This window comes from Lathamus discolor, chromosome Z (assembly GCF_037157495.1).
Source record: "Lathamus discolor isolate bLatDis1 chromosome Z, bLatDis1.hap1, whole genome shotgun sequence".
Lineage (NCBI taxonomy): Eukaryota > Metazoa > Chordata > Aves > Psittaciformes > Psittacidae > Lathamus > Lathamus discolor.
In genome coordinates this window covers 25479187-25503457 of record NC_088909.1, presented here as the reverse complement: position 1 = coordinate 25503457, position 24271 = coordinate 25479187, and the positions used below count along the sequence as shown (strand labels likewise).

The following is a 24271-nucleotide window of genomic DNA, read 5'->3' as shown; positions in this document are numbered from 1 at the left end:
AAAACGCTTCCACTGGAAGTGGGCCGTGATGGCACTCTGATTGTGGATGACCAGGGATCTTAGCTTTGACAGCGTGACAGAAGTCTTCTCAACTGTCAAGGAGCTCTTGTCAAGCCTGATGTTGACATTTACAGCTGTTCCACAAAGGCTTTTGTGAACATCTTCACCTGGAACAAAGCAAAAGCAAGTCTTGGCTCATCTCACTTGCTGACGGAAGTACAAGGAACAGAGCAATCTGCAGGCAACAGAAGAAAGAGCTGCAGTTTTGAGCTGCATAAGCAGTTCCCCGGATCAGGACACTTAGCATATCCTGACAGCTGCACATGCTACAGCATGAGGATGTCCTGCCACCACCTTAGGCACCTTATTTTGAGGGACGTTCGTGGAGATGTATCTTTTCAGATGTGCCCGGGTGCCCTTTGGGCTGCCATCCCACTCAGGTCACAGGGAATTCTACATCCAAGTCACTCAGGGACGCTGAGGAGCGCCACCTCAGCCATGCGTTGCCCAGGGTCTCCTGCAGGCAGGAGATGCCCCCAGTGTCGTGTCATCCTCATCTCCTGGTCCTGAAATATTGGGCATAGCTCTGATCTCAGAACCCAAGCGGGAGCATTTGAAATGCAATGGAGAAGGGCAGAAACAACAATGGAAACTACAGAGCAGCTTCTGTGCTGAGCTCTGCACTCAACAGGCTGCTACTGGGCCCTCGGATCCATCTGCCAACTCCTTCTTTGGCTCCTGCTAAGGTCACAGCCAGGTGCCTCACCACTGCCCGCACATTCTTCCTTGTCAAACGTGCTGCTGTTACCACTTCACCACCGGAGAAGTGAGTCCCTTCACTAGGGTAAGTGTCCTCTGGAAGGCTGGAGACTTACTTCCAGCACCAGAGCAACACGCACAGCAGCACAGCCATTTCAAAGTGTTTCTCCAAGGTGGTGTTCACGACCTACCTTCAGACATCATTGCACCCTCACATTAGTGACTCCAGCCAGCCCTAGCAGCAGCTTGCTCATAAACCTCACCACTAAAGAACTGCTGCTAACAAGGCGGTTTCTACAGAATCATTCCCAGGCTACAGCAAAGCTCAGAGCACCCTAATGGCTACCGCTGCCACAGTTACTGCTCCTCCTGGTCACAAGTCCTCAGCATGGCCCAGCTCTCAGCACAGCACCAACTGTACCCATGCAGCACATCACAAGAAGAGGGTCTCTACCTCAAAGGCCTTCCCAGGAACTGTAACACAACAGATCGGGATGAAAAGCAATGACCCGTCAGGAGAGCTCTAGGGGACAGGTTGCAGGCTCTTCAGAGAGCTCTCTTGCACGTTAAAAGCCATCTCCTTTTCAGTCAGACTCCCTGCTGTGAGTTCTTCTGCAATGGAGCACCCAGAATATTCGCCATCGCCCCCGGTGCACCGTGCGCAGGAAGATCTGCCTGCCTTGTTACAGGCTGAAATATTCCAGCACAGGAATATCTGGCAGCCAGCAGGGGAGCTTTGCTCTACTCAGCGTGAAGGAACCTTGCAGAAGGGATTCAACAGGACAATGAAGCCACCAGATGATGACAGACAGCGCAGACACCGCTCTGTTTCGAAGGACACACGGAGGGTGCACCACGCGCTTACCTGTGTCATAGTGAACGATCATTGGACTGGTATAAACACCGGTCTTTGGTGGGTGGAATTCCACCGTGACTTCCATCGCTTCTCCAACGCCAAGAGTCCCAATGGAGGGATCCACAGAGAAAGGGCTGCAACACAAAGAGAGAGATCAGGACTGTATGGGAGATCCGGGCCCTCCGTTAAGTTTGCAGTCTAGTTCGCTTCAGCTCACTTGTGCAAGCAAGGAGCAAGCAAACCACAGTCGGTACAAGAAAACCAGAACATCCAGGATCAGAAATGGAGCGGGTGACTCTCCCTGCTGAAAGAGAACCAGACCTCAGAAGATCCCGCGGTATACCACGACCCCAGCCCCCCACACTCTGCACCCAGTTCTCAGTTCTCAGCTCTTCACCTCTGCACACGTGCAATCCAGTTACTCAGAATTCTACTTTTTTGTGTAGTTCACTTAAAACTTTCCTAATGCTTCCCATTTCTTTATTGCAACTTGGGACTGAAATAGTTCATTGCCGAAGTTCGGGAACTCTTAAAACCCTTGTCAAGGAGCTCTCAACACACGCTCTATTACCCAGTAGAGTAGTTGGCAAGCGCCTTGCAAATAGATGCTAGACTTCACTGGGTATTTACTGTGGTGGTGCCTCTCACCAGCTCATTGCTTGCCTGTTTCTTGAGGCTGTGTTTGGGATCCGTGACCTGAGCCCCTCGAATTGTCCTCTGCCACACAGCACCTTCTTCAGCAGTCAAGCTGCCTTCCTACCTTGCCTCTTCCAACCGAACAGCATCAGACCTGCAAGATGCTGCGTTGGAGACACCACTGCAGTGTAAAACGTGCTTGCAGAGCTTTCTCAAAACACTGCAAGCAATGGCAAACCCCACGTGTCCTGCCCATCTCCAGCACCTCAGATGCTCTGCCTCCTTTTTCTCACAGTTTACAAGCCCATGACCACGCAACAGCGTTTTGCGCAAGGGATGAGCTCCTTTACCTCAGAGTGGTGATGCTGTAGCAAGCCTCCCGCTTCCCCACGTTGCGCACCAGCAGAGTTTTCTGGGTGCTGAACCTGACTGGACACTCGGAGAAGTTCAGCTGCTCAGGGAAGTCCAGGCTGGCTCGGGCACCTATGGCTCGGATAGGCACAAAGAACTTCTCCCTCTCTGTGATGATGATAAGCTCGTCGAAATAATCCTGCAGGGAGAGAAACAATCTCAGCACAGTGCCTTTAGCACCATGCCCATGGCAGAAGAAGAGCTGCTGGTTTCTGTGACTCTCACAGTAGCATTCGGCAATGTACATGCACTTTTTACCTTCATGGCCTTTCATTACAGATTATTTCACAAGCAGGGGCAGCCAGGGACCATGGGGCAGATCCTCTTTAGTTTCTACAGGCATGCTGCCCGAGGGTAGGCCAGAGTATTGAACTACATTTAAGCAGCAAACAGAAGATGAGGAAAAGGCCATGCACAGGCAGCAGACTCTCAGCCCTGAAGCCAACAGACGTTACGTTAAATATTCCACCACTGAAGGGGAAAACAGCCTGAAACAGGCAAGAGCCTCCAGCCTATGGGAGCACAACCTTCACCCCCAGGAAAGAGTCTCCCCCAGGTCTAGATCCAGTGCAACTCCACTGAACGCAGGCCACTTCTTCAAAACCCACACCACATGCCTGCTTTGGAACCCAGCCCTGCAGGTTCACCTTCCCCTCAAGGCGCCATCTCTCGGGACCTCCACTCTCACCTTGTCCTCATCAGGTCTGAAAAGGATGCGGTAGGTTGAAGACATGCCCGGTGCTACCTTATAGTCCTCATTACTCGGGCTGATCAACTCGAAGTAAGGAGAGTTCCCCAGGATGACGTTCAGCAGACGAGGAACCTGCAGGGAAGACACAAGTAGGATTTTGTCGCTTGTGGAAACATGAGAAGGGACCAGGACAGGCCATGTGACATCCTTCCTTACCACCTTTCCAAAACACTTTTAGCTCTGAAGCTACACGCACGTAACACACGAGGGTGGACTTGAATCCCTTCTGCTGAGCTACACAGCTGCAGCACAGAGACAGTAGGAACAACACGCCCTGCTCTGAAGGCAGCAGGAAGGAGATGCAGTACCTCAAGTCACCTGCGTATTCAACAAGCCCAAAGAACATGCTTGCTTCTGCCTGCACACATCCATGCAGTCATACCTCTGGAGGGGGAATGTATTATCTGAAGGCAAACCAGCGTGCGTTATACAGGGAGGGAAGGACGTCACTTCTGACACACCAGGGTGGAGCGGGGTGGTCAAGCTGCGGTGCTAGTCATGGCGGTGGACCAGCAAGAGAAGCAGACCACAGACACTCTGGGCTTCCTGAGAATAAAAGCTTACCTCAAGAGCAAAAGGACGAGCGCAGGAAGACAAAAGAACAACCCCAGGAAGAAGCAGATGGCTAAGAGAATTTAAAGGGGGCTGCAAAGCAGCAAGGGAGATCCGTAATACAAGGAAAGGCTGGTGCAGAGATGAGAACACCCAACGTGCCTCTACGATGGATACCACAGGCACGGAGACAGCAAACAGACATTCTCTAGCACACAGGCAGCAACGCCCCAGCACCCAATCTCATCTCAGAAAGCATAACAAGGAGACTTTGAATGGCAGGCAGCTCCACTGATGAACACGACGAGCCTTGGAAAAAATGGAGGCTCATTCTGCACCCCTGACCCAAGCCTGGTGACCCATGGCCAAGGCAGCCCTGGATGCTCTAAACACCCTTTGCTCCCACCAATGCCCTGGGGCAGCAAGCTCCAGGAGCCCATTTCCCACTGCAGCCACACGTTCTGGTCGCCAAGTCCCTTGGCACGTGAGCCCAGGTGGCAAAGATCTTCAGCAAGAGCCACCCAGGATGCCTCTGAGGGTGCTGAGGAGCAGCCTGAAGACAGGAAAGCAATTCGACAGCAAGTAGGCAAGAGCAGTAAGCATAGAGTGCAGCACTTCCGTATCGGAGTGAATACAGAGCACCTATTGGGCTCGATTACACTTTGCCTCTGTTACACATTGCTGCTAGCTGCAGTTTTAGGGGGTAGACAACCTCAGCTACCACGCAGGATACATCAGTAGGATTCCGAGGAATGTGGGAAACTCGTGAGACAGAGCACAATGTTCCTTTTCTCCAGGGCATGACCAAAACCCAGCAAAATTAGAACATAATGAACTCTCTTGGGATTAGCATCTCTATCTTTGTGCATTTAAATATGCCAAGGGTTTTCCTTAGAGCCGATCTGCCTTTTACACCAGGGCTCTCCGACGCCTGAGGTTGTACCAGCTTCACAACTGATTCATTTTGGGTAAAATCAACAGTTCACACACTGCCTCCCCTTCACAGGGCATAGAAATCCCAAGCTGCAGCTGTTACCAGTCTATTACGTTTTATTGGGAATGGCACCAACATCAATGCAGGTGTTGTTTTCCACTTGGGAAGCACGAATAGAGCAAATTCACTGTTTGCCTCTTTGCTGGTACTTGGCAAAGGCAAACATTCTGAGGTGCTGCACGGATGAGGGAGCAGCTGAAGCCAAAAGGCACAGTGGGAATGAAGCAGAGCAGTAGGAAAAGAGAAGCTGAGGCCCATTTTAATAAGCAAAGGGCACACCTGCAGCAAAGATTGCCCAAAGTCACTGTGAACCACACCAGTGGTGTCCCTTGGGCATAGGTACCCACATTGCAACTTCCCAGTATGCCCAAGCTACACCAGGAATGACACAGTACTCTCTGGGAGTAACTGAGGGACCATACCTTCATCCTTCCTTGCCAAAGGCTCTTCCATGCTCTACCACGTCCCTGTAAAACCTGTTATCTCAGGAGATACTCTGACTTCTCTTGCTGTTCCTCCCCCTACATTAAGCCCTGACGGTGTCACTCCTTTTGTCCCCTCCTTTGTTTCTCCCAACAGGGAGATTTGAGGAGGGCGTTAATTCACCTGCACACTTCCACCTCCCCCCCGCTCCCCGCTGTGCCCTCCTCTCACACACACGTCTTGCTCTTTCTTACACAACCGGATCCTGAATTACGCCTGTTTCTCACCTTTCTCTGCTTCCAGCACACTTCCTCTTACGTACCAAGAGAATCCCTGTGCGGAAGAAAGCGCTCCGCGACAGGACGTTGAACTCAGCCCCTTTCCTCCCTCCTGTCTTTTCCCACCAGCTTGCTCTTGGCACATGCCTCACTGGAGCAAACGTTTCCCCAGCTGAAATTCAAAAGGTCTCCATTTCCCCCTCTACAGCAGAGCAGAACAAAGTTGCTGCCACTTCTCAACTTCTCCCTGCTCATTCTTCTTAGGAAATCTCAACAGGATCACAATCTTTCCCGTTCAAGTTGGAGACCTTCAGGAGCACATTACCCTGCCTGTGCTGGGATTCTCCAAAGAGAAAGCACAGCCACGCTGGCTTAGAAACACCTGAGCAGAACCGAACTAAGCTTAGCAGGAGCCTCAAGTGGCACCTCAAGTCCTCCCCTTTAACTGCTGCTGCTAAGCCAGCCTGTTTCTCCTGCTCTTCCAAAACACCCAGCCTGGAGTGCTAATGCCAGGAGTTACAACTTACTCCAGCACAAAGTGGAGAAAACTCAAGCCCTGTGCTTTGACACGGAGTTGCACACAGGGGGCTCAACAGGCTGAGAGAGGGAAACATGCCCTGCCAGAAACCAAGATTAACCAAGGAGCCACCGGGACACGGTGCACACTCGCGGTAAAGCATGACAGCAGGCAAGCACTGCCCAGCCCTCGACATTCCCATCAGTCCAGGGCTTTCAAGGGGAAGCATGCTGGCTCAGAAAGCTCCTTTGGCTTAGTTACCACCAGTGCGCGGCCAAAACCAGCGGCAGAATCCCCAGCATGGCAACATTTCCCCCATCTTGCAGAATCACGCTGCTGAGACATTTTATTCTGGATGCGCTGCGCTGCAGCAGGTAACTTGCTCTGCTGCACACCACGTGAATTCCACTGCTCTCCTCCTCCAGCCCAGTGCTCAGCCTCCACAGCCCAGCACTTACCCTGTCGATGTTCCTCAGAGCTAGCGCCGCTATGTAGAACTGGCGGGGAACGTAGTTCTCAAACACCACCTCGGATGGGAACGGCTGGAACAACCTCTGGTCCAGGCCAACTGCTGAGAACTGCAGATGCAAGACAGAGCAGAGAGAGCTTCAGCTGCTGGGAGAAAGATTAACGAATGAAGATCCCACACTGATCTCCAGTAAATACAGTCTCTTGGTGAGTGCATCTGCCCAGCTCACACTAGGAGATGGGAGCCCACCCACCTCCGCTCTCAGCTCACAAAACTTTTCTGGACCATGTTGAGCAGCCTCAAGCTAAGAAGCTCTTTTGCAGGCTGTTTCTCCAGGCTACCTTCTCCAAAAGGCAAAGCAGCGCCCACCTCCAGCAGAGCCCTCTGCTAAGGGGCTCACTCAGCTCCAGACGCTTGCTGGAACAGTCACGAGCACTCAGGGAGCAAGCAAAACCCAGGAGTTTCCAGGAGCCTCCACAGGAAACAATTTGCAGGTGAACTTCCCTCTGAGACAGCGAGACTGAGTCCCACGCATCCCAAATATCTTTTTGGTTTTTTGATGCAGACCCGAGAAACCAGTCGGAAGACACCAGTACCAGGGAGGAAAGGCCAACAAGAAAGTAACAGGGCAGGAGGGAAACAGACAAATGAGGTGAATGCTGGATGGGGATGAAGTTTCAGCTGAAGTCTCAGCATCACGGGGCAACTTGAGCTAGACTGCAATTCGTATCCCCTTTCCCCACGAGCTTTATGTTGATGCTTCACTGTATTCTCTTACTGCTCGTTTCTTGAACACCGCTGCAGAAGCAGCTCTGAAAAATGCACGCAGAGACCAAACGCTGACCCAGCAGAGGCAGTACTTGGAGATAATTCCTCCCTGCTTGCTCTCCCCTCTCCCAGCTGCACTGCTGTCACTCGAGAGACACAGGCAGCTCTCCCGCTTCTCCACAAAAGCCACGCTCAGGCCGAGCCCAGTAGCTGTAGCACTGCCAGTTATTTGGGCGCCCGTCTTACGTGTTCCCACCTCCTGTGCTGCCTGGGGCAACCCGTAACCGATGTGCTACATCAGGTCTCTTGCTGGCAGCTTTCTGCTCAACAGCCTACCTCAGTCATCCACCCACCTGGACTGTGTGTTAGACTGAGCAGTCCTGCAAGAAAAGCAGCTTTGAACATCCATCTAAGAGAACACTGATCCAGGCAAAGCGCATCCACTCTTCTCTGCCCAGCAAAACCCACCCACTGCAGCAGAGGTTCCACTGCCTTTGTGCAGACCAGGACTTCAATGGCTCATTGGAGAAATGTGTTTTTTGCCTTTCCCCCAGCAGAAAGAACTCCACCACCTCCAGTTGGAAATGACAACAGGACCTCATCACCAAGGTGCTTGGGTAAGCTGGAGGCAAGGCTGCCACAAGCACGTGCCCTCTTCAAATGTCACATCAAACGGCAAGGAGAAGAGCAGGGAAAGGCTACCTTTTGATGGGAGACTTCACCCATGTCCCGAAGCTGGGTAGCCCGGGGCCGCCTCATCTCCCGAGGGCTGGCCAGCCTCTGCCTGGTGGTGAGAGACTCTTCTGCCTCTCTGACCAGCTTCGGATTACGAGATGCTACCACTCTGCTCTGGAATCCATCCGCCCTTCTGGAGGACCTCATGGGCCGGGGGGTCTTGCCACTGGCCATGTCGCAGAGGTCGCCTGGAAGAAGCAACAGTTGGACAATCCACAACCCCAGAACCTTAAAACCCTGGACCCACGGAACCCTGGAACCCCGCAACCTCAGGGAAGGGCTCTTAAAGCTCACCCAGTTCCAACCCCCTGCCACGGGCAGGGACACCTTCCACTAGGGCAGGTTGCTCCAAGCCCCGTCCAACCTGGCCTTGAACACTGCCAGGGATGGGGCAGCCACAGCTTCTCTGGGCAACCTGTGCCAGGGCCTCGCCATTCCTGGCACACCCAAAGGACACAGCTGTGTCTCCAGCCTCTGGCATCCTTCCTAAGCGGAGAACACAGGGCCTCCCCACCCTCATTCATGATTAGACCATATTTAGGCTCCATTCATAGACGTAAAACCCCACAACAAACAGACCCTGAGCCAAAACAGCCTTTTGCTCTGGGGGCAGTCCCACGAGCCACACAGACGCACCAGGCGCTACTGGCACTTCTCACCCTCTCTGCAAGGAGCCTGATGATGTTTCTAACTAAGTCAGCACAGAGTTCAAGACTCTGATTAAGAACTATAGTTTCTCAAGGCTACTTTGCCTGGCTCACGTTACAAAGATTATCTGGCAAAAACGGCTCCTTCCAGGCAGGAAATCACCCCACTGCCCAAGAGCATTTCTCCATGCAGAAGGACGCCCTAATTTTCACTTGTTAACACCCAAACTCCAGGCTCCCTCCAGGCACTCCAGGCTGCCACAGCAGGAAAAAAGCAGGAAACCATCGAAGGCACATGAGCAATTAGCTCAGAGCTACGTAAAATCCAGGATGATATTCCCTCCTGCTTCCCTGTGCTCCACATCACCTCTGCTGTGTGCACTTGCTGTACACAGCAAGACAGCATCTAGGCAAAGACGGCCATTCCCTGCCCCTCGACTGCTCCCCACACCCTGCAAGCAAGGCAATCACTTCATTCCTTTACTGCCAAGGCAGCGACAGCACGGCACGTGTTTGTGGTGCCGGGCCCTCCACGGCTTCAGGAAACAAGGCTACCGTTTCCTTTTGTCCTTGCAAGAAACTCCAGAGCTCTGCACTGCCCTACGGACAGGAGGACCTGCTGCAGCAAGAGCTGGGATTTAGAGCTGGAAATAACTCCTTTTCAAGGGAGAAACCTAATGGGGATGATCCAGCATTAAGCTGGGTTTCAGTGGTTTCTTACCGGGTCTTAAGAATAACTGCCTTATTCGTTCCAATTCTCCGAGCTGTGATTTCACTTCACTTGAAACGAACCCTGTCGTCGCCCCCACAACGCTTATTTCCAGAGGGCTTCCAACCTCCACAGCCCAGCCAGCCCAGCAGCTTCCCCCCACGCCCTGGAGCAAGGCTCTTCCACAGCCCCAGAGCCTGCAGGGACCAGCCTCCCAGAGGAGCAGGAAAGGAGCACAACGGAGCAATCGGGCACATCTCCCTGCAGGGGCAGGACAAACCAGCCACCAGGACACAGCACCCTTCCAGCCCACCACCCCACGGCTCCCTGCTCCCCACCTCAGACAGCCAAGGCTCCCTTTGCTGCAGGACCTACAGCCTAGCTCCAAGTCTCTACCCTCCCTGCAAGTTGCACGGCAATTTCAGAGCCCGTTCAAGCCCTTCTACCTGCCCAGCCCTGCTCTTAGCCCAGGGATGTTTAAATCCTGCCGGCTATCACACAACTGCCCCATCCCTGCTGCCAGCGGAGCTGCCTCCTCCCTGCCCAGGGCCAGACGCTACCTGAGCACGGGTGATTCACGCTTCTCCTGGAGGATTCCTCCGTGCGGGGCCCAGCCTTGGCTCCTGAATGCCCTCGCGCTGCTCGGCAGCTGTGGGCAGCTGCAGGGACAGGAGCCGCCCAGGGACGCCTCGGTGTGGCTCTTGCCCACCAGCACAGCAGCTAACTGCTGCTGGGCTGCCAACAGCCAGGGGAACCTGGGCAGCAAAGGACAGGGCTGGCACCTGGGCTGCCCAGCCCCTCTCCTCAACGCTCTGGCTTTGCCAGCTAGGGCAGGGTTTCACCAGCGCCTCGAGGAAGCAGAGCTCAGAGCCTGACAGTAGCTCAAGCCTGCTCCTGCCTCAGCGGCTCAGCAACTCCTGCTCTCACTGGGCCACGGCTGCTGCTCGCATTTAACAGCAGCAGCTCCCCTGTACGTCACAATAGGCGAGGGCCACACGTGGCTTCCACGGCCACCGCAGGGCCTTGCTAAAGCTACAGCCTTGCGGATCCCTGCAGCCCCCCTACGCCTTCAATGTCTCCCCCGCAGTGAAGCCCTGCACCAGGGCTAAAGTGCACCTTACAGCAGCATTTGGTCACACTCCGTGAGCGACACATAAATTGCTGGAGACACCGCAGATGAGCCAAGAATTTCCCTGCTTCAGCAGGAAAGAAAAAAGCTTCCGCACTGACTACAAAGCAACCATTTAATTCCTACTTTGCTGGCCCACGAGGAGCCCCGCCACACCAGGGCCATGGCCAGCCTGCCTTTGCGGTGACCCCTGTTGCTGTCCCTGGTGAGCACCCGTCGATGACTTTGTACCCATTAAGCCTGCGCACACGGGCACACGCACCACACAAGGCCACCCAACTGCCCGGGGCATCTCAGCTGCCAGGAGCTTCACACGTTTGCAGCACAGCGTTTGCCAGAAACAAAAGCTTCCCATGAGACTCGGGGCCACAGGCAAAGCAAATCCTCACACCTGCCTGGCGGGGAACGTGGAGCCCTCACTTTGAAACCAACACTCATCATCTGGGCCTTTACAACACAGGCAGGGAGGATATGAGCCCCGAGTGCTAACTGGCTCTCCAGGCAGCCAGCCTCTGGAAACACTCCAAAACATGTCCCGCACCATGTCCAGCCACGAATCCAGCTGGAAACTGGAGAGCTCAGGCAAAGACACCTCAGGCGTGACACCCCTGTGTGCTGAAGGCACCAAGGCAGAAGCTCTCTAACTAAAGGAAACCCCTTACAAAAGCTCTACCACAGCTGACATCATTAATAGGAGCCCACTAGTAGAGCTTCCTGCTATTTCCTTCATAACCTTCAACTGCCAGCCAACGCTGAGACAGCCCAAGCTCCCTTCCAGGGTCATAGAATCATAGAATCATAGAATAGTTAGGGCTGGAAAGGGCCTCAAGATCATCTAGTTCCAACCCCCCTGCTATGGCCAGGGACACCTCACGCTAAACCATCCCACGCAAGGCTTCATCCAACCTGGCCTCGCACACCGCCAGGGATGGAGCACTCACAACCTCCCTGGGCAACCCATTCCACACCACCCTAACAGGAAAGAATTTCCTCCTTAGATCCAATCTAAACTTCCCCTGTTTAAGTTTTAACCCCTTACCCCTTGTGCTGTCACTACAGTCCCTGATGAAGAGTCCCTCCCCAGCATCCCTATAGGCCCCCTTCAGGTACTGGAAGGCTGCTATTAGGTCCCCACGCAGCCTTCTCTTCTCCACGCTGAACAGCCCCAACTTGCTCAGCCTATCTTCATATGGGAGGCGCTCCAGTCCCCTGATCATCCTCGTGGCCCTCCTCTGGACTTGTTCCAGCAGTTCCATGTCCTTTTTATGTCGAGGACACCAGAACTGCACACAATACTCCAGGTGAGGTCTCACAAGAGCAGAGTAGAGGGGCAGGGTCACCTCTTTCGACCTGCTGGTCTCGCTCCTTTTGATGCAGCCCAGAATACGGTTGGCTTTCTGGGCTGCGAGCGCACACTGCCGGCTCATGTTCATTTCCTCATCGACCAGCACCCCCAGGTCCTTCTCTGCAGGGCCGCTCTGAATCTCTTCTTTGCCCAACCTGTAGCTGTGCCTGGGATTGCTCCAACCCAGGTGTAGGACCTTGCACTTGTCATGGTTGAACATCATAAGGTTGGCATCAGCCCACCTTACAAGCGTGTCAAGGTCCCTCTGGATGGCATCCCTTCCCTCCAGCGTATCAACCGGACCACACAGCTTGGTGTCACTGGCAAACTTGCTGAGGGCGCACTCAAGCCCACTGTCCATGTCAGCGACAAAGATGTTGAGTAAGACCGGTCCCAACACCGATCCCTGAGGGACACCACTCGTTACCGGTCTCCAGCCGGACATCGAGCCATTGAGCACAACTCTTTGCGTGCGGCCGTCCAGCCAGTTCTTTATCCACCGAGTGGTCCATCCATCAAATTGATATCTCTCCAATTCAGAGAGAAGGATGTCGTGTGGGACAGTGTCAAACGCTTTGCACAAGTCCAGGTAGATGACATCAACTGCTTTACCCTTGTCCATCAATTCTGTAGCCCCATCATAGAAGGCCACCACATTGGTCAGGCAGGATTTCCCCTTAGTGAAGCCATGCTGGCTGTCACCAAGCACCTTGTTGTTTTTCATGTGCCTTAGCATGCTGTCCAGGAGAATGTGCTCCAAGATTTTACCAGGCACAGAGGTAAGACTCTGTAATTCCCCGCGTCTTCCATTTTCCCCTTCTTGAAAATGGGGGTTATATTTCCCGTTTTCCAGTCGTCGGGAACTTCACCTGGCTGCCATTATTTTTCAAATATGATGGCCAGTAGCTTAGCAACGTCATTCGCCAGCTCCTTCAGGACCCGCGGATGGATTCCATCAGGTTCCATGGACTTGTGCACGTTCAGGTTCTTAAGACGGTCTTGAACCAGATCCTCTCCTATAGTGGGCCTAAGGTCTTCATTCTCAAATTTTTACCTTTAAGTGGAACCGACTGAAGTCTTAACCGCGCTTTCCCAAAGAATCTTAGAGAATAACAGAATCGTAGAACGCTTTGGATTGGAAAGGACCTTAAGATCCTCTAGTTCCAACACCCTGTCACAGGGAGGGACACCTCACACAAGAACATGGTGCCCAAGCCCCGTCCAACCTGGCCTTGAACACTGCCAGGGATGGAGCATTCACCACTGCTTTGGGCAACCTGTGCCAGTGCCCCACCACCCGCACAGTGAAGAATTTCTTCCTTCTAGCTAACCTGAACTTCCTCTGTTTCACTTTAAGCCCATCACCCCTTGTCCTCTTGATACAGCCCCTGATCAAGAGTCCCTCCCCAGCATGCTGGTAGGCCCCCTTCAGATACTGGAAGGCTGCTATGAGGTCTCCACCCCGCCTTCCCTTCTCCACGCTGAACAGCCCCAGCTTTCTCAGCCTGTCTTTGTACAGGAGCTGCTCCATCCCCCTTAGCATCCTCGTGGCCCTCCTCTGGATTTGCTCCAACAGCTCTAGGTCCTTCTGTTGAGGACACCAGAACTGTACACTGTGCTCCCAGTGGGGGTCTCATGAGAGCAGAGGAGCAGGATCACCTCCCTTGACCTGCTGGTCATGCTCTTGGTGATACAGCCCAGGACACAGGGGGTTTCCGGGCTCAAGCGCACGCTGAAGCTCCTCATGTTCCAACCCCCAGGTCCTTCTCCTCACGCTGCTCTGAATCACTTCTCTGCGCAGCCTGCAGCTGTGCCTGGGATTGCCCTGACCCAGGGGCAGGAGCCTGCACTCGGCTTTGCTGAACTTCATGAGGCTGGCCACCTCTCCAGCATGTGCAGGTCCCTCTGGATGCCATCCCTTCCCTCCAGCGCGCCGGCTGCACCACACAGCTTGGTGTTGTCTGCAAGCTTGCTGAGGGCGCTCGATCCCACTGTCTGTGTCAGCGACAAAGATGTTGAACAGGGTCTGCCCCAACACCGACCCCTGACGGACACCATTCGTCACTGGTCTCCGTTTACACATTGAGCCATTGACCGCGACTCTCTGTGTGCAGTCATCCAGCCAATTCCTTGTCCAGCGGCTGTGCATCCAGCGAATTCATGCCTCTCCCGTTTAGAGACAAGGACGTCGTGTGGGAGGATGCTAAATGAAATTTATTGGCTCCAGAGAGCACGAACGTGGCGGGAAGGGCCAGGGGCAGCTGGTCACTTGCGGGTGGAGGGCAGGCCCCGGAGGTGGTAGATCCAGGAGCCGCCAGGGCAAGAGACCACCAGCCTGCTGGTGACAGGAGCCGGGCCGCCCGTGAAGGAGACGGTGATGGTGGTGCTGCTCTTGGCGCGCAGCATCTCGGGGGCCCTGACGCTGAAGGCCGGGTGCTTTACGGCATACTGGAACGCCGTGGCCCTCGGGAAGACGTTCCTGAAGGAGATGGAGGTGGTGCCGCCGGCTGGGATGAGGAAGGGGCCCTGGGGTTCAGGGGGCAGCGCAAGGCCGATGAGTGGGATGCAGTACTGCCCGCCCAGTGCAGAGCTGAGCTGCAGCGTGGCCTTGGCTTTGCCCAGGTGGCAGGGCTCAAAGGTCACTTCCACATTCAGCTCCGAGCCCCCAGCGCTGGCGGGTGCCGCACTGATGGATTTTGCCGTCCGGAAGTCGGCACAGTCGGTCTGCGCAGGGGAGACAAGAGACCATGGGGGGTTGGTCACAACAGCAGAGCCAGCGCCTCGGGAAGAACACGATGGTCCCCTGGCCCTGGCCCGTCCCACCCAGACCATAGCCCTGGTGAGTGCCTGCGGTGAATGGGCACGAGAAGTGTGCAAACGTGCCCAGCAGGAACAACCCTGCACCCAAGCCCCAAGACTGCCAGACCTGGGCTGCAAGCGGGAAGCAAGCCCAGGCACCACGGGGCCTGCAAAAGCAGCTCCAACCAGGGCAGCAGACACGGGCCCGCAAGGGAGGACAAGCCCACACTAGTGGGAAGGCCCCTGGGCTCACATGGCCACCCTGGCTCTGCCAGGCCACGCCAGAGGCACTCGGACCCCCTGGTGGAGAGGGCTGGTGCTGGCCAGAGGAGCTGCCTCCCAGCCAGAGCCCTGGCAGCCCGGGCTCACCTGTAGGAGGTACTCGGTCTCCTGCTGGGCAAAATTCCGTATTTTGGTGGTGATGGTCTGACGGGAGCCCAGCGTGGTGCGGAAATACACGGGCTTCTCTGGCCTGCTCGAGGTGGCTTTCAGCTGCAGGTTGTAAGACAGAGAGCCCAAGTCGCTGCTCTGGAGCACCAGGTGCCCGGTGCTCTCACCCGTTTTCAGGGGCTGATACTCCAAGACAAGATCCGCCTGGGAGGAAGGAAGGAAAAAGCCACGGCGTCAGGCACAGGCAGGGAACACGTGTGCCTGAGAAGGGGGCAGCTGGTCCCTGCTCTGCTCAGGCAGCGCTTGAAGGCTGGGCTGCCTTCCCCGCTCTGACTCCCTCTCTCTCGGGCACAGCCTTGCTCCTTCTGGGGGACGGTTCACTCAGGGACAGATCCCAACAGCTCAGAGCCCTCCAGCATGATGCCAGAAGCTGCCCACCCTAAAAAGCCCCTGTGCTCCCCCAGGGCACACACCACCTCCTGTCAATGCAGGCTGCAGACAACCTGGCCGCGGGATCAGGCTTGTCCTGCAGCCACTCGCACCTGGAAGCAACACATTAAATGAGGGGCACATGGCACAAGGGCCTGCCACGTGACGCCCAGTGGCGGCGTGTTACAGGGGCCAGCAGGGCAGACTCCACCAGCGCAGGATGATTCCCACTGGGGATATTCTCGCACACTGCTCCCTCTCTACGTCATCGGCAGGGAGCTGCCACCACGGAAAGAGGCCCCACATGGCTCCTTTCAGGCATCACCCTCCAAGAGCCCCCCCTCCGGCCACGAGTAGGGAGAGCAGAGTGAGCCGGAGGAGCTTTGCTCCTACCTTTGACTGTGCAGGAACAGTAAAGTGCTGTGGAACGCTGACGTCCGGCACTTTGCAGTTGATGGCAAACGTCACCGGGACAGGCAGAGGGTTGTCCACCTTGACGGTGGAGGACACTCTCTGCCGAACGGCGGTGCTCATTTCAACAGTGCCGATGGGTCCCGAAGCCATCACCTTGAAAGTCACCATGTGGAACAAGTACTCTCCGGTTGTCTCGTTGAGGAAGGTCACCTGAATCAGACAGAAAGGGAAGTGCTGCTCATTCCACACAGGAAAACAGACCCGGAAGAGCCCACCGAGCTCAGCGCCCTGCTTCCAGGAATGGCTATGAGCACCCAGCGAGGAGGAGTGCAAGACCAGAGAAAGCACCTGTGGTATTTCATAGGACCCGTGCACGTGGAGGTATGAAAACGGGCGTGTAGCTTCTCAGTGAGCCAACAGCTCCTTGAAGGGCCCTGCAGACCAGTGTCCTCACTCACCTTTGCCCTGTAGACTCCTTCTTTGTAGGAGAAGAAGGTGAGCTGGTAGTCCTTCTTCGCAGAGCTCGGCACGTCGATGTATGAACACCCCTGCAGCACGGAACTGCTTTCCAGGTTCTCTGGTTTGAGCATGTCAATAACCACCAGGAACCTGCGGGTGAGAAGGACGCAGTGAAGGTCAACAGGAAGGACTCCCATAGGATACCCATCGTGCGGGGGTACAATACAGTCCCTCTCATCCTCAGTGCCTCGGGCACAGGGCGCCAGCTCTCACCCCCCTTGGAGGAAAGCCCTCCAGGATGGCTCTGCACAGGCAGAACGTGGGTATGGCCAGACACAGCCAAGGAGAGGGAAAAGCTTTCAGGAGGGAGCTTCCAGGCACTGGAAGCTTCCTTCCTTGTGCTGCTGCAGGGATTGCTCATGAGGCCAGACTCCCTGGGCTGGACTCACCTCTGTGGTCTCTGCAGCCAGTTGGACACAGGGATGAGCTCCGTGTGGGAATTCCTGCACGGAACCTGCCGGGAAATGGCCCCTGAACACCTGGGGGCTTCAGCAGTTCCTTCCAGCTGGTAGCGTAAGCCTGTCCCGTCCGGCAGGGGGAAGAAGATGGAGCCCTACAGACAACGAATAGGACAAGTCGGCTCTGGAGCACCCCTGGACAGTCCCACGCCTGAGGCTCTCACTGAGGCAGCTTTCAGCACGTCCAGCTGGCAGAGCTGTGACTGCAGCCCTGTCCCGCGCAGGAGGAGACAGACGCCAGCGTCGCACCTGCTCTGAGCTGCTTGTGAGCGGGTGCGTGGCCCACAGGACACGGCGCAGCTACAGGACACAGAGGCATCATCTCTGGGCAAAGCAAGGAAACACGGGCCCTGCAGCAGAGCTGCTCTGCACATCCCAACACTCCCTTACTGGCCCCACTCACCTGGGCATGTCCCTGCCAGCCTGTGCTCACGCAGGGACAGCCGTGGGCAGGGGGTGGCCGTCCCTGATGAACTCCATTGCCTCAGTCCTGCTGGCCTTAGCCCCAACAGCGCTGACCAGAGAGCAGCCTGTAAGCTGGCACAACAGGGGCTCCCAGACATGGGCCATGGAAAGCTCATATCCATGCTCATTCTGGGTGCCCATGCATCCCAGACACCTGCCTCTGCCTCCACAGCAGCTGAAAGCTGCAAGACTCCTCACGCAGGCTGTACGTTAAAGAGATGCTGAGCACGTGCGACCCTAAGGGCACAGATCTGCTGAGCACCCTGGAGACTTGAGGCCAGAAATCTCTGACCTGGCCCACTGTAAGGCCAGCTGGAGCGGGACAAGGAGCGCGACAAGGACCTGGCAGCTCCAGCACCACAGAGCCCTTCTGAACTGACCCCTTGGATTTAGGAGCTTGTTGCTGGCCTGGCACAGAAAACATTGCAGAGGGGCCAGTCACCCCCATGTGCCCAGCCTGAGACCTGCAGGAAGGGCTCCTCCCAAAGCTCCTGCATGACCCTCAAGAGATCTCTCTCGTTTCCCACCTGCCTGCTCACGGCCAGGACGGCACTGACAAACTGCAGGGCAGCTTTGCCCTTCTTGCTCCCTGCAAGCTGCAGAAGGACACCAGCCAGGTGCTGCTGGCAGAAGTGGTTGTGCCCGGGGCTTGGAGAGCCTGTGCAGCCCGTGCGCTGAGCATGGGGGTCTCTGAGCCCCCTGGGCTGCCACAAGCAGCGACCCAGAGCTACGCAGAACAAACTTCATTTCTTGGCCTGCAGAAAGCCTGGCTTTTTACGTTAGCTGCTCCAACACGTTTGGTGCTCAGTCCCGACTTCCCATCTGACCTTTGCCCGTGCCTGGCCCCCAGCCACCACAAAACCCAGCTTCCAACAGAGAGCACAGGACACCTTCAGCTTGGACAGGACCTCCAAAGGTCATCTCGGCCAACCTCCTGCCCAAAGGAGAGTGACCTACGAGGGTCATGCCACGAGGGTCAGCACGCTGGCACAGCTCACCTACCTGATGCTTCTTGTTCCCACAGCTCATGGTTAGGGGTCTGTAGGTGACCTGGTAGGCCTTTTCTTTCTGCCTGGCCTCCAGATGGATAAATTCAGGCCCTTTCCAGTATTTCCCCTCAACAATGGGCTGCAGGGTCCAGGCCTCGCTGCTCGGGTTCGACAGGAGGATGGTCTGGCTCTGCTTCTCACGCACATTGCAGCTGAAAGTCAGGGTCTGCAACAGAGGAGCACAGAGGCTGCTGGGTCGTACCCACAATCCTTGCCACTCTTCTCACGCTGGCTTTACACCAGGACCTGGAGCACGGGGAGCAGCTTTTCCTTGTCACATGCAAAAATTACACTTTGGCCACAGCTTTTGGAGTAAATCAAGCTGGTTGTTCTTGAAGAAGGGAGCAGAACAAGCCTTTCGCATGCTGGGTGAAAGGAAACTTCAGGGGAGTCCTGAAAGGAAACTGCTGTGCAAGGACAGATCTGCAGCCACACAGCCCTTTCCTTCATGGGCAGGATGAAGAGGAGCTCCATGCTCTCTTTGGGAGCAAGAGCCAACTGCTCCCAAGCTACCCCCTCCCAGGGGCTGGATGCAGATGCCTTGCCCCTTCCTACTGCTGAATGCCCTCCCCTGGCCCGGCACGGGGGAGAAGTGTGGCTGCGGGTGCAGTGCTGGGATACAGCGGGGTGGCTCTGTGGGGAGGGTCTCAGGAGAGCCCGGCAGGGTGCTCCCACGGCACGGGTGCTACAGTGCAGAGCCAGGACAACCGAGCTGCTCACTGGAGGAGCAACACCTCGAACAGGGGAGAAAGGCAATGACAGGGCTCAGGAACTCTGGCAGTCCTGCCCAGCACTTTCTCTCTGGGATACCCCGGCACAAGCCAGTCTGCGCTCGCAAGTGTCCTTCAGTTCCTGCCCTGGCAGAGATGTGGCGCAAATGCTGGGGTCCAGGGGCCCATCCTGTCCCTGCTGCGTTACCTCTCTGGTGCCAGGGGCCTCCACGCAGGATCCTGATAGCGTAAGGCGGAGCGCCTCGCTGCCCGGGATGAAGCACCGCAGCCCCTCGTACTGGACAGCCTGGCTCAGCTTCGAGGGGCGGAAGGTCACAACGAAGGGGACATCCACCCCTGGCCTGATGTAACCCTTCGTGGGGCTGATAGAAAAGTCCGGCTGGAAGCTCTCCACGTCCCACAAAAACCTTGCCAAGGAAAGCACAAGGACAGGAAAGAAGGATTAGCCACGGGGAGCTGTCAAGGCAGGGTAAGTCTCAGCGTGAGGCTCTCCGTCTCTGGTGGGCTTTCCCACCACATCTCAGGCCTGATGCTGAGCCACCTGGCAATAAGGCTTCAGGCTGGGCAGGACCCACTGCACCCATCTCTAAATGAGCTTTTGCTCGTACCCCCTTGCTAACTGCCAGGGCCTGACTGCACGGCCATGGCTGCACGACTCTCCAGCGGGATGGAGAAGCAGAGAGGAGCTATCTGGGCACACTACGGCTCCTCACAACCCTCATCCAAGCAATCAGCCCTCAGAGAGGCGGGGGGGTCCTGCTTTACCTGACTCCTGCGTCGCCCGCGTTCCGCATGACGACGCGCCGGCACGTGTAGCTCTGCCGTACCACGGCTCCAAAGCTGAGCTGGTCCTGGTCCAAGCTCACGAGGCTGCCCTGGCAGGAGCCCCGCACCGCAAAGAGGGAGCGCACCAGCCCGCGGCACTCCAGCAGCACTTCCCCGCTGAACGGCTGCATGCGGCGCTTCGGGGAGAAGGTCACCTCCACTTTGCAGGTGTCTCCTCTGGCCTTCAGCTTTAGCTCCTTGCTGGGCTTCAAGCACAGAACCTACCCGAAGAGATGAGTGGAGACTATTTCATCTGGCAAGCCAGCTGCGGAGCCTCCCTCACCAGACTCAGGGAAGAGGCTTCCAATTCCTCTTCTGTCCGCACCAACACTGACCCAGTCCCACTCATTCCCTCGTAGGCATTCCTAGGTAATACCAAAGGTGTTTTCTGCCATGTGTCCACCTGGTCACGGTGAGGTCACCTCTGCCTTCTAAAGCTTTCATGGAAGTTCCAACAGAGCTGTAACCCTCCCTCTTTCAAGATTCACCTCCCTCGCCTTTCCAGATCTAAAATATGCGGCTGCATCCTGACCTATGCGTCTAAAACAGGTTAGAGGAATTGTGCCGCCTTCTCACTTGTGGCTCTCGGGGAGTCCTGGCACCCAGCTCAGCTGAAGCATTCACACTGCAAGCATCTGCTGGCAGAGCAGTGCCAGCAGGGAGGACGGGGCAGGCACAGGCAGCCAGGGCAGCCCACAGCTGTCATTAGCTACTACCTCCCACCCACAGCAGCTCATCGCTCCCTGCAGGCACGCTAAAGTGCTCTGCAGAGAAGGAATGGCACTTACCCCAGCTTCCTGCAACTCTGGCACGGTGGATGTGACTCTGAGCTTAAAGGCGAGAGGGCCTGCACTCTTGTTGGCTATGGTGACGATCTTCTTCACCGTCTGCCCAATGCAGATGTTTCCTAGCTTCACCACCTTTCCTGGTGGATGCACAACGTCAACCTGAGGCAGGAGGGATTGATATCAAGCCAAAGGAAAGAAGGAGAAGAGGTTTTCTGCCACTCTCGTGGCAGAAACACAAACCATGGTAGGCTGGGGAAGAGATGAGGAAATGAGAAAACCATGCTGGTTGCCACCTGCACTTTTAGCATTTAGATTTCATCTCACCTTCATTTCTATGCCCCTTCCTTGGGCCTCAACAGTCAGCTTCTCAGCCGGGGCACACGGAGGCAGCAACAAGCTGTTGTGGCTGTTGTCGTCTTTAGGTGTCCGTAGGAGCTGCGCACAGAGGGAAGAGAAACCACAGACAGCATGAGTTTCTGGACCTTCACCACGTGAACAGACTCCCCAGACGAGCCATCCCCTCCCATATTCTTTCCCCCCAGTGGCAGGGATTATCCAAGTCCCTCCACAGCCTGCCAGCAGAGCCGGCTAACCCTGGAATGCCACCGGGCTTTGCCCTGCGCGCTGCCCCCGTCTCCCTGGCACAAGCCTGGGAATGCTGGAGCGCTGGGAATCTCCAGGAGCGTGCACAGACCTTCCCCCTCACCTGCTCCTCAGCAAGGTGCTGCTGGTCAAACTCCAGTGAGTAAACCCCACAGGGGTTCTTCACCACCACTGTCCCCTCTTCCCCATGGCTCTGTGGCAGCAGCGGTCCCAGCTCGAGCTCTGCGGGGCTCAACTCCAGCCGTGGCTCCAGACCACATCCCAAGACCGGCACCCGCAGGCGTTGGCTGCTCTGGCAAATCTGGATCTGCAGCTCGCCCCGGTAGCACTTCTGCAAAGAAGCAGCACAGAAAGCTCCTCCGTGAAGCCCCAGGTGACAGCGCCTCCAAGGCAACAATCGCCCCAGGGTCAGGGGTCTTCTCAGCACCTCTAAGCTGAACCCAAACCAGGCAGTTACTTAGAGCAGGGGCTACAGCATCTGCATGGCTCTGAGTAACTGCGGTGAGTCCTGCTGGGGAGTGTAAGTGGTCAGTTGGCTACCAGATGGATCTAAAACAGCCTATCAGAGGTTTTCACCTAGTCGTGGGGGAGCGCAACGCACGTGAGAAAAGTCTGCTTTCTCAGACACAGTCCTGGCGCTGCAGCACCGGGCAAACATCAGCTGTGTGAAAGAGGCAGCTGAGCTCTCACTGGACAGAAATAAGGATCGTCTTCTCTGCTCAGTGCTTGGCTCTGGTCAAAGCTAGACACGAGACGCTGAAATCTCCACGAGCAATTGAAAGATCCCTGCGACTGTCCCCAGCCATGGAAGCACTTGGGTCCATCCTGTCACACGCTGCCAGTTTCCAAGTCACGGTGGCCACATGCAAACTGCCTTTGGGAATGCTCCACCATTTAAGCTGACTCCCAAACTGCATGGGACCGTGCAGGGGAAACTGAGGAACGGTGGGCACAGGGCTGGCAGAAAGCTCCACGCGGAGGCAGAGCTCATTCCCCGCTCCCTGTGCTGGCCTCCCCTTACCACACTGCCCTGACAGTCCTCCTGGGGGTGACACCCACCAAACTCACCTCTTCCGTGGGTGAAAAACGGACTTGGACATGGCACTGCTGTCCTGGAGCGAGGGTTCCAGCTGAGGGCAGCACCTCAAAGCCACAGGGCGCGGGCCTCATCTCCTCCCGCAGCTTGTCATGCTCGCTCGCTGGCAGATGTTTGTCCACCTGCGCACAGAAACCAGTCGCGTGAGGTCTCCTTGGTCTGCGAGGACAGACCCTCGGTTCCTGCAGTGCTCCGAGATGCTGGCACGGTGCAGGGAGCACCTTCATCCCACCCAGACGTGGCCACCCCTGCCTACAACTGGAGGGCAAACATGTTGGCAGGGCAGGCAGATGGGGAGGCAGTGTCCTCGGAGGGGGAGGAATGGGTGAAGATGGCAGAGAAGTGAAGCGTCAGCTAGTGAGCAGGCCCAGGTGAACCAGCCTTGCTCTGTACCCTCAAAAGCTTCCTCAAGCGAGCTGCAGCCCAAGTGCTCAGGCAGCCAGAGGGGCGGGAAAGCCAAGAGAGGCAAAGAAAACCCAACCGAGAAGTTGTGTGTTACACGTTGTCTGTGCTTTACCTCCTTAACAGCCTCATTCATGCTCATGGACCATTTACAGGGGACCTGGGACGTGTTGTGGAGCTGGATGGTTTCTTCCTGCCACTGCCCACACTGGACAGAGGAGAACTCCAGCCTGTCCCTCGAGAGGCAGAGGGACGGCTCAGCCACAATGGCACGCAGGCGGACCTGGAACGTGGGGCCTCCTCTGACCTAGAGAAGGACAGAGCATCCAGTTGAGAGCCCGGCTGACACTCGCTGCTGTGCCCAACCTGCTGCCTGCCCCACAAGCTGGCCTACCTTGATGGGCAGGAGCACATCCACCTTTCCCAGGGGCACGCTGGCACTTTGTGGGTCAAAGCACACTTCAAATGTCTTGGTCTCACAGCAGGGCAGGCGCTTCACAAGGTCCAGGCACACGCTGAAGCCTGAACACAGGAAAATCAAGCAGCTGAGATACACAAGCAACAGGAAATGGCTCAGGAGCACGGCAAGGCCACAGGGGTGTCCTGGCTGGCAGCTCTGTGAAAGACCCCTTTCCATCTCCAGAGAAGCTGCTCTGCTCCCCTTGTCACTGCCCAAAGCAAAAGGATTTTCACAGCCAGAATCCAGGGGTTGCAGGGTAAAAACGAACCACATTGGTTGAGGAGCTCCAGCAATTCCTTCAGCAGGCATCTCAGGGAAGGACGCATACACCTCTCCAAAGGACAATTTCCAACTAAGATACCAAATGCTGTGGTGTTCCCTGGACAGCGGCTTAGAAGAGACGCCTGGCCACCCGTCACAGACAGCAGTCCCCGTGTGACGGAGCTGCAGCCTTACCCCAAGGCCTCTTTGCGAAGCCTGTTTCGATACGGCACAGGATCCCACAGGCCGTTCAATAAGGCTGAGCAGAAGTGCTCTGGCACTAGGAACTCTGAACAAAGCACTTCCGAACCACAGAGGGTCCATCTGGCTGCAACATAAACCCTCAGAGTGCACGAAGAAACTCCGATGGTGCTCACGGGAGCCAAGAGCAGAAGATGCTGAGAGGCGATCATGCTGATCAGCCCATCTGGCCCCTGCAATGACTTTTTAGGGCAGCCACAGGCAGACCAGGTCTCTGGGCACTGCTCGACAGAATTCAGGCTCTTGAACAGGGCACCGGCCAGAGGGGTACTAAGGAGGAAAAAGCTGCCCAAGGAAGTACTCAAATCTCCCCATGCCCAATGGCTCCAGCTGATGTGGCAG

General features: G+C 56.1%; 3 protein-coding genes across 3 annotated transcripts in view; all 3 read right to left on the bottom strand.

The window, feature by feature from the left end:
• The window catches only part of LOC136005905 (hydrocephalus-inducing protein-like), a gene marked incomplete at its 5' end in the record, with an annotated part of 46613 nt that extends 38407 nt beyond the window's left edge, over positions 1–8206 (bottom strand). The window contains 6 exons of the mRNA XM_065663795.1: positions 508–566; positions 1625–1749; positions 2602–2801; positions 3351–3485; positions 6636–6755; positions 8117–8206. Of these exons, the coding sequence (XP_065519867.1) occupies positions 508–566; positions 1625–1749; positions 2602–2801; positions 3351–3485; positions 6636–6755; positions 8117–8206 (729 nt within the window). The remainder of the gene's footprint in view (positions 1–507; positions 567–1624; positions 1750–2601; positions 2802–3350; positions 3486–6635; positions 6756–8116) is intronic.
• An 86-nt stretch (positions 8207–8292) lies between these two features.
• Positions 8293–18653, bottom strand: LOC136005904 (hydrocephalus-inducing protein-like; the record flags this gene model as incomplete). The annotated part of the gene is made up of 7 exons (XM_065663794.1): positions 8293–8337; positions 14311–14703; positions 15148–15351; positions 15997–16221; positions 16470–16620; positions 16920–17083; positions 18456–18653. Coding segments are annotated over 7 exons (1380 nt in total), but the record flags the coding sequence as incomplete, so codon positions are not given.
• A 1341-nt stretch (positions 18654–19994) lies between these two features.
• The window catches only part of LOC136005903 (hydrocephalus-inducing protein-like), a gene marked incomplete at its 5' end in the record, with an annotated part of 43525 nt that continues 39248 nt past the window's right edge, over positions 19995–24271 (bottom strand). The window contains 5 exons of the mRNA XM_065663793.1: positions 19995–20108; positions 21616–21780; positions 22518–22667; positions 23063–23254; positions 23342–23469. Coding sequence (XP_065519865.1) covers positions 19995–20108; positions 21616–21780; positions 22518–22667; positions 23063–23254; positions 23342–23469 — 749 coding nt within the window. The remainder of the gene's footprint in view (positions 20109–21615; positions 21781–22517; positions 22668–23062; positions 23255–23341; positions 23470–24271) is intronic.